General features: G+C 37.3%; 1 protein-coding gene across 2 annotated transcripts in view; it reads right to left on the bottom strand.

Moving 5' to 3' along the window:
- Nucleotides 1–13,903, bottom strand: part of RNF217 (ring finger protein 217) — a 48,984-nt gene that overhangs the window by 20,884 nt on the left and 14,197 nt on the right. For both annotated transcript variants that reach the window (XM_032216540.1, XM_032216542.1), the window contains exons 2-3: nucleotides 12,500–12,733; nucleotides 4,428–4,592 (exon numbers count right to left, since the gene is read on the bottom strand). In XM_032216540.1, coding sequence (XP_032072431.1) covers nucleotides 4,428–4,592; nucleotides 12,500–12,733 — 399 coding nt within the window. The remainder of the gene's footprint in view (nucleotides 1–4,427; nucleotides 4,593–12,499; nucleotides 12,734–13,903) is intronic.

Genomic DNA, 13,903 nt, shown 5'->3' with positions numbered 1-13,903 from the left:
AGAGTTTATACAAAAAGTCATGAAGAATCCTGTAAAGTGCCAATATTATTTCTACTTTTTAGAAGCAAATCAAGATTCTAGGTATTTTATTTATTTATTTATGAAAGATATTACTTATTAGTACAGCAAAAATGTTTCAGATTATGCTGAAAGTTAGTAAAGCAATATTTTTGAACAATGTATTTAAAATTTAAACTACTAAAACACATGACTTTTCAGTTGTATAACCTAACCAGGAATTGATTATAAAAATAATTCAACTGTTAAAATCTATTTTCTTAAAATTGTAGTATCTTCAAAGTATTTTTCAATTGCTCTTGAAAGTTATAATCAAATTGATACAAATAATTGCTGATAAACTGTTTATTCATTTTGATCAAAAGCTTTTGAAGAAATTTGATAAATAACATGTGGCAATTAATTCTAGTTCTACTTTATTGTGAATTTTCCTTTCCAGATTCCAAAAATAACAAATAAATTCAATATCTTTTGTTAGCTACCATATTACTATAGCAAATCACTGAAAAGCTAAGGTACTTCCTTTATATGTAGCAGTATTTAAAACTTTGAGAAATTGTAGCAAAGTCTTGAATAACCCTTTACTTGAATTCTGTACAGTACTCAATTTCAAAGCTTACAATTTTAAAACAGTAACGTTGCCTTGACATTAAAAAATAAGTATTGCAGACTAGATACAAATTGCTAACTAACCAAAAGAAGAAATCATTTGGTATAATTTATAGCAGTGATGGGCAACCTTTTTGGCGTGGTGTGTCAAAAATCGGCAAAAAATCGAGCATAACTCGCGTTGTGTGTCACTTCGACAAAAACATAATTTTGCGCAATTTATAGTTTAAACTACAAAAATATATAATTGCAATATAATTGTATTTAATAAACCAAAAACAAATTATTTAACATACCTGCTTAGTAACTTCTTTGTTCATCAGTCACTTTTTTCAATGCCATTGTAACTCTGGTCACTAAATGTTTTCCCCCTCCTCGAGACTCCTCACTTCTTCCTTCATTCCTCTTGCTTATCTACCTTCACCTTATCTGTCTTCTGCTCTTTCCCTCTCTTCCTTCCTTTCTCCTTCCATCCTCTCTTCTTTCCTCACTCACTCCCTTCCTCCTTTCCTCTTCCTTCCTCCTTCCATTCTTTCAGCTTCATTTCTTTTGCCTATCTACCTTCTCTGTCTTTCTGCTCTTTCCATTTCTCTCTTCCTCTTCGCTTCTGTTCCTTCCTCCTTCCCTCCTTCCCTTTCTTCCTTCTTCCTTCCTTCTGCCTATCTACCTTCACCTTCTCTGTCTTTCTGCTCTTTCCCTGTCTTCCCCTTTCCTCCCTCCCTCCCTTCTTTCCTTTCTAGTTCCATCTTTTCTTCTTTCCTCTCTCCCTCCCTTTTTCTTTTTTCCTTCCTTCCTCTTTCCTCTTGCCTATCAACTTCATCCTCTTTGTCTTTCTGCTCTTTCCCTCTCTTCCCCTTTTCTTCCTACCTCCTTCCCTCTTTTCTCCCTCCCTTCTTCTTTTTCTTCTTTTTTTATTCCATCTTCCTCCTTCTCCTCCCATTCTTTCTCCTTCCATCCATCTTTTCTCCTTCCATCTTCTCCCCCCTCCCTTCTTCTTTTCCTTCCCCCCTCCCTCCTTCCTTCCTCTCCTTCCCTTTCTCGCACACAGGAAGGGGAGGGGAGGCTTTCTAGTCGCTTTCACAGCATAATTTCTTTATCTAACTTTTAAAAAACAGTGTGCAAATCAAACTTGAGATTTTCGTAACCTGCGAAGCACCAAGTTATTATCTTCTGTTGTTACAAATTCGCAGCTACTCCATTCTTTCCGATAGGGAACTGCATTTCCCAAGATGTCTCAGGTCCTCAAAGCGCTGAACGCGGTTTTGCAATTGACTCCAGCGAGGCCCGGTAGCCGCTGGCTGGGGTGGCTGTCAAGGCGCTGACAGCGGAGCAGACGCGCCATTTGTTACTGCTTCCAGCAATCGAGACGGACGAGGGAAGCGGCGGTGGCGGACGTCAGCAGCGACTGTAACGACCGCGCGGGCAAGGTGCGGAGGAAGAACGGAAGGTCCCTCCCGCCCGCGATGACGGCTCCAGCCATGGACGAGCAGGCTGGCCCCGGCGTCTTCTTCAACAACAACAACAACGCGCTGCTCTTGCCGCCACCTCCGGGTGGGAAGCAACCACGCCTTGCCAACTCGCTTCCCACCTCAGCACAGGGGCCGCACAGGCGTGGTTGCTTCCCATCCGGAGGTGGCGGCAAGAGCAGTGCGTTGTTGTTGTTGGGGCCAGCCTGGTCGTCCATGGCTGGAGCCGTCGTCGCGGGCGGGAGGGACCTTCCGTTCTTCCTCCGCACCTCGCCCGAGCAGTCGTTACAGTCGCTGCCGACGTCCGCCACCGCCGCTTCTAATTAATATAATTCTCCCTCTCTTTTTCACTCTCTCTCCAGCACACAAACGCAAATGCATAGGGCAGCCCACCTCACACACAGGTAACTCCGGGCAGCTTACAACATTATGATGCACGTCTCCCCATAGGAGAGGAGATGGGGAAGCCGGGGGCCCAGAGATCACCCGGGGGATGCCGAGGATGCCTTACCAATCGAAAGCCGGCATACCTCGTCATAATGGGGGATGGATTTCTTGCCAGGAAACGCGAGGGTTGGACAATGGCGGAGGCTCGGGTTTGTTTTTTTCCCCGGGAATAAAAGTGAACATAAGACTTCTAAATCCCCAGCAAGAAAAGAAATGCAACTGTAGTGGTCTCTCCCCCCCTTCCTCTAAAGAACAAATGTTATCCTGCCGCAGAAGCGAAGAAATCTCAGATTTCGCCCTTCTGCAACAGCCTCCCTCGGGATCCCGCTCCTCCGCTACAGATGCATCGCGTCCCAACAGCGGAACGTCTGGTCACCTTAGGGATGAATCCTGTGCGTGTCACCCCAAATGGCTACGCGTGTCAGCACTGACACGCGTGTCATAGGTTCGCCATCACTGATTTATAGCCTCTTCTGCTGTAACTCAATAGATCAATTTATTTATAATAAACACTACGAAAACAATGCTGAAAATCTGAAATGTTATTTTCAAACCAGGACAAAGTGTTCCAAAAATGTAGTCCACTTTGGTTTTATATAATGGATATGCAGTTTGTAAAACAAGCAGAACCAGTTGGTGGAAACATGTGGCATATTATCACCCTTAGAACATAGAGCACAAGTTTGCTCAATAAAAATACTTGTTGTGTGTAGAAAGTTCATTTTCACTTGACAAAGTTGTCAAATGAAGAAACTTGAAACACATTTTATTCCTGCAGTCAGATTTTGAGTTCTATATTCGTTAATGAATGAAACAATACTGTTAACAAATAGGCTGCATCATCAGAATGTGGGAAAATCTTTTTCTATTTTCAGACTAGCATTTGATGACATTATTTTTCTATTTACTGCCTGAATGTTATTTACGTACTTTGTTGCAAACATTTTGCTTTAATTTTACTTAAATGCAACATCCTCACTGTTTCAATAGGTTTTGGACAGCTCCTACGAAATAAATTTGCATGTTCCATCTTTTATTTGTGTAAAAGCACAGATCAGAGAAATACTGCCCATGGGGAATGAAGCATCCAACAATCAGTGATCTCAAAATATTTGGGGATTAAATTTTTGCAAGATTTGGTTGTTTTTTTCAAGATGTTGAGAAGGAAGCTCCCAATATGTAAAATCATGGGATGATCCTCATTCCTGAAAGTATCATTGACACTTCATGTACAGTACGGAAACAGCGACACTGGAATTCAGCTGTAAAAAGCAAACTTTTTTTTAAAAAAAACTGAACATTGTCATAATTTTTAAAAAAAATGTTTACACAAAAGAGTTAAATAGTTTTAATTTTAAAAAGAAAACATTTTCACATAAAATGCACTGCCATGGTCTTTCATTAAGAAATTTGGGACCAACCATGGCAATTCAGTTCACCTTTCATCAATAACCAACATTAATATTTTTTTAAGTGCAGTGCTTTTCAATATTGCTAAATGTAGATTCCATCAAAAAAGTTCAGTTGAAATTTTTTTCCCCAACTTCTAATCCATAATGTCTTGAAACAGAGAAATACATGATCAAATATCATTATCCCAAATAGTGTATCCTTAGAACTTACCATTTAAATACATCTTAGGGTGTGTGTGTGGGGGGGGGGAATGACGGAAGGAAAAGTTATTTGGTTTCTTTTCTTTTCCTGAGAAACAGAATGTTCACAGTTCTAAAAGTCATTGGTTCAATAAAGAAGGTGATAAGAACTGTAATGTCAACAGATAAAAGGGATTGGTTTTCTCAGTTTGTTTCTCAGTAGGTGTTAGTTCTACTAATTGACTCTGCCCAGGCACCTCAAAGAGTATTGCAAGAACATGCACTGTCTTCTTACCTTGCATTTTGGACATTTTTGAGCATTTCTTTGCCCATGTTCAATTTCACTGGCCCAGTGACGTAGCAGTTTGTCTCCCTTTTTGAACTCTTTGCAGTTGACACCTTCGTGCCAAGGAGAGTGGCACTTAAAACACCACACAAATTGGCAGGTTGGACACTGGATCTGTTTAAGTAAAGAGCATAAAGCAATAAACTTCTAAACAAATGGTCATTGAACAGAGGCTGGCAGAGAAATAACGCAGCTCCCCTCTGCACAAAAATGACAAGGGGGTATAGATGGTGAAGGCATGTATCAGAAAAACGACCTAATACAGGTAGACCTCAACTTGTGACCACAGTTGAACTCAAAAATTTTATTGGTATTGCCCCATTTTACAATTTTTCTTGCCACAGTTGTTACATCGGTCACTGCAGTTAATACATTAGTAACCAGGTTGTTAAACAAATCTGGCTTTGCTTATGAGACAGTCGCAAAAGATGATCACATGACCTTGGGACACAGCAATGGTTATAAATATGAACCACTTGCCAAGTATATGAATTTTAATCACATAACCATGGGGATTCTGCAAAACCGTAACTGTGAAAAACAGTCATAAGGCACATTTTTCAGTGCCATTGTAACTTTGAATGGTCACTAAATGAACTTTTGTAAGTCAAGAGATACCTGCAATCTGCAACTACTCATTTACTCACACATTAAGATGAAGCTCTTAAGAAGCCTTACCATTTAGAGATAAATACATTTTATAGGGAATTAACTTTCTTGGGCAGCTTAAACCAATAACATTCTCTTGAAATCAGAGTGTGGTCACTGCAGGCTGATTTATATAATTTATCTCCCCACCACACTAATTCCACTTACTTCAATTACTGTCAGTACAAAACCTGTTCTTATCACTAATATTAGTGCTCTAACCAAACATGGAAGACAAAAAGTAAAATATCCATTTATTATTACTAGCTGTTCATTTCATTGATCTTTCCATTGAGCACCAACTATAGACCACCTTTTCCTTAGGAAATTGATTAACCATATTTTTCGGACTATAAGATGCACCGGAGTATAAGATGCACCATGATTTTGAAGAGGTAAATTTAAAAAAGTTTTTACACTAAGCAGGCCTCCCTCTGCACACCTCATGTTTTGAAAAAAAGGGGGGGCATGCAGGCCCTTGGGAGATTCTTAAGAGTGCTCCTGGGGGCTGGGGGGGAATGAACAAAAAATGGCCAGTTTTTCCCAGAAATGGGGTTGCAAAAAAAGGGGCATGCAGAGGCTTTGGGAGGCTTCTAGAGTGCTCCTGGGGGCTGGGAGGGGCAAAAACAAGCAAAACCAGTCAATTTTTGCTCGTTTTTGCCCTCCACAGCCCTCAGGAGCATTTTGCAAGCCTCCCAAACCTGCACGTCCATTTTTGCAAAGGGGATGGGGTTTCATTAGGCAAAAAATACTATATTCAGTGTATAAGACATACCCAGATTTTCACCCTCTTTTTTGAGGGAAAAAGATATGTCTTTTACTCTGAAAAATACGGTATACAAAAAGTTGCAAATTCTCATTATCAATCAATTGAGTAATGGTAAGTGGAAAACACTAATCAATATTCAATCTTTAGTAGATACAGAGGACAGGCTTCCTTCCAAGTTAATTAAAAAGTTAAATCAAATATATTTATATTTGTTGCGGTGATGCCTACTTTCTTTTTGGAACCTTGCACCCCCTGGCCCCAGTGCCTCCCAGTCAAAGGGTGTGATCTTCAGTTTATAAAAAGGTACAATGCTCCAAAAAAGAAGATTGTCTTGAAAGCCTATTTAATGAAAGTAGCTGCCTTCAATCTTACAATAAATGGAATCTGCAACAAATCTTCAGGTGTAAGAAGAATGCTCTTTTTCATTGACTGATAATAGACATCTGGGAATTTTTTTCAAGCTTTCTATCATATGTACATTTTCCTCAAAACATATTGTTTTCATTATATCATTGTTCATGGTTCAGTTTTGTAGTATACTATAATACTATTATTCTTACAATGCTTTGGTGGTAATGTTTAAGGAATACAGGAATCTGAGTTTTCAATATGCACTATGGACCAAGTACAACAACACAGTAATCTTTGTATGTTTATGTCTACATTTCCTCCAAGTAAAGCAAATCTCATTAAATGAATAATAGAGACCATCTGCTGAATGCTTTAGGTGTTTTACTTCTAAAATAGGGAAACATTCAGTCTTTATTCTCTTTCTCACCTGTTTTATGCCTTTATTTATTTAACTTATGAGCTGCCCATCTTGTCCAGTGACGACTCTCAGAATGGTTTTAACTTTTGTAAGAATCCAGAATGTCAGCTCTGTTACATTTATTGCAACATGCCAAATGAAAAACTGGTGTCATATGTTTATCTTTCCTACCAATGTAATAAATTTATCTTCATATTGATAAGGCATTTTGACAGAACCCTATAGCTATTTGTCTGCAGCAACCTGGATATGATAAGGATTGTGGATTTGTTGCAATAGAACAAGTGTCTTGATAAGATTCCATTAAGATTTCAGCAAGCATCCTACTATTATTATGACCTCTGATCAAAGCCAGTTCTCTTGCATTAGGTTTTATATTCATAAGAATTTGTACAGCTCTAAAAATAATGGCATAGCAAAGCTGTTAGCAGAAGGTTAATTAAGCAGAGGTCAAGTTCATTATGTCTTTCTGGTCAAGACAAAGATCTATTTTATTTTAATTTTTGAAACATAATTTTGTGTTGTGGCCCGGCAGGAGCCGTTGGAGCTGTCACAGACTCCAACAGCGAGTGGCCCTATGAGTCGGCCCTGGAGGATGTGGAGGACCGTGGAGAGTGTTCCAACTCAGAGCAGGGCGCAGAGAGATTGGTTGGCCACCAGGTGGCGCCTGAGCCTTGGATCAGTGGGGAGGAGACAAGAGAGAGTGATCCAGAAATCAACAGTGAGTTGTTCCGGGATGCACGCCGTCAAAGTAATTACAGGAGGTAATTACGCTCAGCTGATGGTCATTAGGTTCCTCTCCAGACTATAAAAGAGACTGCTTGTGCCATGCCCTTCTTGCAGAAGTCAATGCTTTGACTAAAGAGAAATAAACTTGGCAGGCTGGATTGCTGCCAGAGTTTGTCTGAATTGCTGCCAAAGTTTGTCAGCCTTGCTGCCAAGGTCCTTATCTGTTTGTTTATTTGGCTTTCAGCCACCAAGAGTCTCGTCTTGTTATTAAAGGACATTCCATTTTACGCTTGTCTCAGCTTTCGTTACTGGACGGAGGAGGGGGTCAAATATATATATATATATATATATATATATATATATATATATATATATATATATATATATATATATATATATATATATATATATATATATATATATATATATATATATATATATGTTTTCTGAGGTTTTCGCGGGTGTTAGTATGTAGGTCTCTAGTTGTTCGGGTTTTCTCCCGCGTAGAATTGGAGATGTCTTGGCGACGTTTCGACGAAGTCACATTCGTCATCTTCAGCCTGAAGATGACGAATGTGACTTCGTCGAAACGTCGCCAAGACATCTCCAATTCTACGCGGGAGAAAACCCGAACAACTAGAGACCTATATATATATATATATATATATATATATATATATGATGGATGAGTGCAATGTGGCTAAGCCCTACTACTGCCTGAAATAATAGGCAAACTGTATAACACGCAAAATCCTCATAACTACAGTTCCTTTGTTTTAGGTACTTCCCTTAGCCACTGACTATATTTGTTTGAGTTTATGTGGTCTTTCATTCAGGAATTCAAGGACGCACAGATAAGTCCCTATTTTCTTCTTAGATAAATGAGCCCCAGTGAAATGTTAGGTCTAAATTGTTGTAACAGCACTTGGGATTTCCATGTGCAAGACCCTCCCAGCCACCAAGGCTCACTGGCACAGTTGCTATCTCTTAGCCCAATATACCTCCCAGATTTGCTTATTTGTACCCTATCGCTATCATTAAGTGCTGAATCTTATGATTCTTGATGAATGTATCTTGTCTTTTTATGTACACTGAGAGCATATGCACCAAAGACAAATTCCTTGTGTGTCCAATCACACTTGGCTAATAAATAATTGAATTCTATTCTATTCTATCTATTGACATGATTTTCTAGAGAAAAGACACAATAAACCTAACAAATGTTCTTCCTGGTAACATATATTTGGGCAAATGCACTATTTATTCCTATATCATATTTTCCACAGAATATGTTATAGTTTTAAAAATCAGTAATATTGTTTGAATCAATAGTCATAACATAAATATATTTTGCATTGATCAATACTGGAAATTCTTTGATTAGGCCTCTTCTTAGAAATTAGATAACCAACTAATTATCCTTCCAACCTGGTTTTCTACTTTTCCAAGTTGCTATATTCTATCTTTGGTGGGAACTGTTCATGCTGCTTAACATGCAGCAACTCAAAAAAAGCAGCTGACCTTTGAAATATTAATAATCATATGTAAATATGACCTAGTTGAGCAAGTTGTGCTCTTAATGTTCAACAAAAACCTAATTTCACAACAGAGATTTTTGGCCACTTCAACAATATGAGATAAATTTTAATATCAAATTAAACCTAGCCAGACATAAGCTGCTTGTAAAACTATACCTGATAGTTCTTTATTATCATTATTTTTTAATGATTTGGCAATGTGCATTTGCATAGAAAAAGTGCAAAATTTAGAACCAATAAAACATTGAAGTAAAAAAAGGCAACACTAACAAGATTTATACTGCAAGTTTAACGTTTACTATATACTACAGAGTATTCTCCTTTTCAGTGTGTAGGAAACAGCTGATATAATCTTACAAGATCAGCCATTGCAGATATCTCCTCTATATGCAAAGAATTGTAAAGCTTAGTGTTCTAAGAAAGATAGCAAGTGGTTTTTATTTTGGATGTCAGCAAAACTGAATCAATCCTTAAAAATCTCTCTGCAGAAGAAAATCAATCATATATATACTAAAATATAGATAATTAAATATGTGAAAAACATTTCAGCTGAAGGTTTAAGTTAGGTGTGCATATTGTACTTAGCACATAAAAGACCACTATTCAAAGTGCCAAGTATCTCCATCTTCTGAAAGACTTGACAAAGCTGCCTTAAAGTATCTTCCAGATAGTTTCAGCAGGTATCTACAAGCGAAACAACTTTGCCTGTATACCCTATGGAACAGATGCCTTTGCATACATACACAAAACATCCTGGGAAGACCACTGAATCAACATTTGAACCTTTATAAGGCTACAAATACCTTAATGAGTGTTTTATAAAGTGTATAAAGTGCTTTATACAACTTTACAGTTTATCTAATAGGATACAAAAATCTAACTCAAAATATAACTTCTTGAATTTCTTACATCTTACGAAATTGACCACAGATCTTCAGTGTATGTGCCTGATATTATTACGTGTTTCTTCTATACATCCTTACTACCGTTATCCATGAATTCCATGCCATACTCTAAATGAATAAATCTAAGATTTAGCCTGGCTCCCTCCAGATGATTTGGATTTAATTTTCCTCCGCTCAACCAACATAGTTAGTGATTAGGGGAACAAGTCTTGCAATATACAGCATCCAGAGGGCACCAGATAGCCTATCCTCAAGATTTTGTGTGTGAAGATTTTCTTTTCCAATTGTGTTTTTCACGCTGCTTTTCAACCTAGTATATTAACAGTGTTGATATTGTGCGTTAAAATGGGGGGAGATGATGCTATATATGCTAACATGAGGAGTGCACAGAAATGTACAAGTTGTAGTTCAAGCATACACCCGAGCTCTCTGTAAATTTCAAGCCTTATTTTAGGAAAACAAGATATATCCACCCTAATGTCATACTACCAGATTTTTTCACTGGATGTCTTTCATGAACAACTGACATGCACATTTAAGTTTGATTTTCCTAGGTATAATGTTTTTCTAAAGGATAATTCCACAAAATAGATCAGGTATCATGAGCTGAATAAATTATGGTTCAAAGCTCACATGCATTTTGTAGATTTTCTTAAATCAGAGTTGGTCATAATGTCCACAGTAACAAGTTACATATTTGCAAGGCATAGCAACTATTAGGAAGTTAGGGGGGGAGCCTTTAAAGCAGCATTACTCAATGCGCTGGCCATATTGTGTAGACAGCAGCAGAATAGAGACAACTACTTTTAAGAAATAAAGAAAGTGAGGGATGAGTAAGGATACAAGTCAATAACACATTCCAAAGTTCTAACTCTATTAACTTTGAATCTGCTTTCTAATCCTTTCAATGTGATTTAAGAAAAAAACAATTCAAGAGAGACTGTAGAATATAAAGTACATTAATCCTAAAATAAAAATTAAGAATACAAAAAAGATATATTCTTAAGTGTCCTGTGTTATAAAAATATTTTCAAAAAGTGTGCTTTTCCCAAGACCACTGAGCTTTTATATCTAATTAATTGCTAATTTTATATTATCAATATGATGAAATATTAGAGATTATAAAATGCAATCTAATAAATATTTAGATTAAAATGTAAATATTAGGGATGAATAGAGTTTCCAATTCAGTTCCAAGAGGTCCCTTTAGTGAATATGAGACCATAGTCTAAAACTTTTTAAAACAGAGGCATCTTTTCCAAGGATCATGTGACTGTCTTGTAGAGCTGCTATATATTTTTGTAAATAGATTCAGTTGCTTTAAAGAGCAATTTGTATCCCTGCACTATTTGAAAAACATTTTTGGAATATAATGAATTATTTCCATATGATTTGTAGAACATTACTCATGTCTAAGACTGTGTACCTATTGGTAACAGTTAGTGAGAAAGGCATCGAAATATTTAACGCTACTTAAACTGACATGAGATTATCTATTTTGGTCAACCAACAAAATAGCGGTGTTATGTAGAAGAAACCTTGATCTCTTAATTTTTGGTGGGGCTTTTCTAAATTTCTGTTCTATAAAAGTCTATGTTGAAAAACAAGCTAGCAAAATACCAAGTCTTACATACCATACTGAGCATTTAAAAAAAAAGAATCTTAAATATCAGTTAGTACTTACTGCATTCTTCTGGCAATGAATTATCTACAACTGAAAATTCTAAAATCAATGAGCATACCCATGAGCTTGAACTATGAGTTAATAATATATCAGAACCACATTCAATATTACAAGGAAAGATTTTGTTATACATTTCTCTACCACTCCCTAATTTGTAGTCCTGATCTTGTAGAACACTGAACCACTTCCAAATGTTGTTTTTTTCCTATTATATAGTCCTTCAAATTGCTCTAACATTAGACATAAGCATTAAAAATAAGAATCTGAGACAAAACTCTATGCTTATATTACTGATAATTCTTTTTGCGTATTTACAATGTTATATCTTGGGACTATGTTATAATCTGGCACATGCAGTAGTTTATCATGCATATTTTTAGTGTCTATTTTTCCAAAAATATTCTGCACATATAACAACACATATCCATTATTACTGTGTTATACTAAGCCCCGTTATATCTGCATTCTTGTAGGTGACTTCTATTAACTAATAGAATGTCAGACCAAAATGGCATGAGAATTATCAGAATAATCCCAAGAGTAAAATGCAAAACCCTCCATGTACTTTGAGATGGTCGATTTCAGAGCAGTACCAAATCACAAAAGTAAAACTGGGAACTTTGTAAACTTCAGCTAGGTACTCATATAGTACAATACTTAAAATAAACATTGCAAAGACCACCAAATACTTCAAAGGGTAAGAACTGCCAAACTCCATAAAATAATGCAGGCCGGATAGCCATTTCCAAACAAAAAGATGTAACAAACATAAGGATTAACATGGTATCTGACTAGTTAGTCCAGATAGGTTAATGGTCAACTAATAATGGGTATAAGCTATATATTTGTAGTCTAAAAACACATCTTACATGAGATTCCAGTAAGAGAAGAAAGCCCATTTAAATGCCCACCATATCCTGGCCTAATTTTGCTGCTCACACTCTGCCATTTAATCCATAACTCGTGTGAGCATGCTCACTTTGTACTTGTTCTCCATTTTGGTAGGGGTCGGAATATGACCTTTCCTCTTGAAGGTTGTAAAGTGCTTGCATTGAGGGCATGGCTTGGTGCTTGAGCCAATACGGCCAAGTTCCAGGAAGTATTTATATTTGATGATGTCATCATGTGGCAAGTTGAAGAGGATGGTGGTTTCATCCAGATGTTCACTGCACTCTGTTATTGGACATGGGATATCTGCTTGCCCCACTTGCACCTGCATATAAACAGAAGAACATGTTGATAAGATAATATGTCACAAAAGTAACCTCATAGAACTATTCAATTCATCCTTTAAGTGAATAACTAGTCCTGGTCCTCACTTAACACCTGCTCTGTTTAGTCACCGTTTAAAGTTCAGATGGGGCTGAACAAGTAATTTTATGACTAGCCCTCACACTTATGACCATCATAGCATTCCCACAGTCATGTAACAAAGAGGTTAGGATGCTTCACAACCAGCAGGTATTTATGACCTTCACCATATCCTTCAGTTACATGATCACCATTTTCATGCTTCAAAGAGAGCTCCCAACAAACAAAGTCAGTGGAGAAGCTAGCAAAAAAGTTGAAAGTTGGGTGCATAAGGTATCTTGCAGAATGATCACACTGCTTAATGATGAAGTTGTCAGTTCCAATTGTGGTTATTAAATGAGGACTACCTGGTATAAGGCAATGGGGTTTAATTTAGTATCCATTTTATTGTGTGTAACTACTACAAGCTATATTAATAAAATGAAAGGAAAAAAGGAGAACCTATTAACATCATTATGGAATATTCTAATATAAAAATTAGAAGCTGTGGTCTCATAGTCCAGAAGTTGGTTGGGCCAATAAAATAACTAATGCTCAGAGATTGTGAAGAGGGTTAATTCGCTAACATGTAAGGACAACCTCTGCCACCAAGTCTGTGTAGACAATTTTTTCTAAAAAAAATTTGCCTACAAAACAAATTCAAACTGAAGAATAAAGGTTTTTAATCTCTCATGTTTGCACAATTTAAAATTTAAAAATCCTCAAAAATTATCAGTTACCCAGACAAATTAATCTGTACTATGTAATAGTGAATGCTAGATCTATTAGGTACATCTACGTACATCCATGAAACAAGGTAACAAAACTAAAAAAATATTTAACAGCCAAGACAAGCTAACAAACCACAAAAGACAATCATGATACAGCAGGGGTTGATCATGGAACAGCAGGGCTTGAGGGCTGCATCAGAGTTGTGTTTGACCTTGGGGAGGGGGCATGGTAGAGTGGGCGTGACCAGGGTGGGCGTGGCCAGCTTGATGTCACTAGATGAAACTGAGGTCGCCTGGGTGGGGCTGGGGGAATCCTCCTGCAGCCCTCTGCCAGTGAAAATGTAGCCCAGCAGGGCTGCATA

Source organism: Thamnophis elegans, chromosome 4 (genome assembly GCF_009769535.1).
Source record: "Thamnophis elegans isolate rThaEle1 chromosome 4, rThaEle1.pri, whole genome shotgun sequence".
NCBI lineage: Eukaryota > Metazoa > Chordata > Lepidosauria > Squamata > Colubridae > Thamnophis > Thamnophis elegans.
The sequence above is the reverse complement of the archived record's forward strand: the minus strand, read 5'-3'. Positions and strand labels throughout refer to the sequence as shown.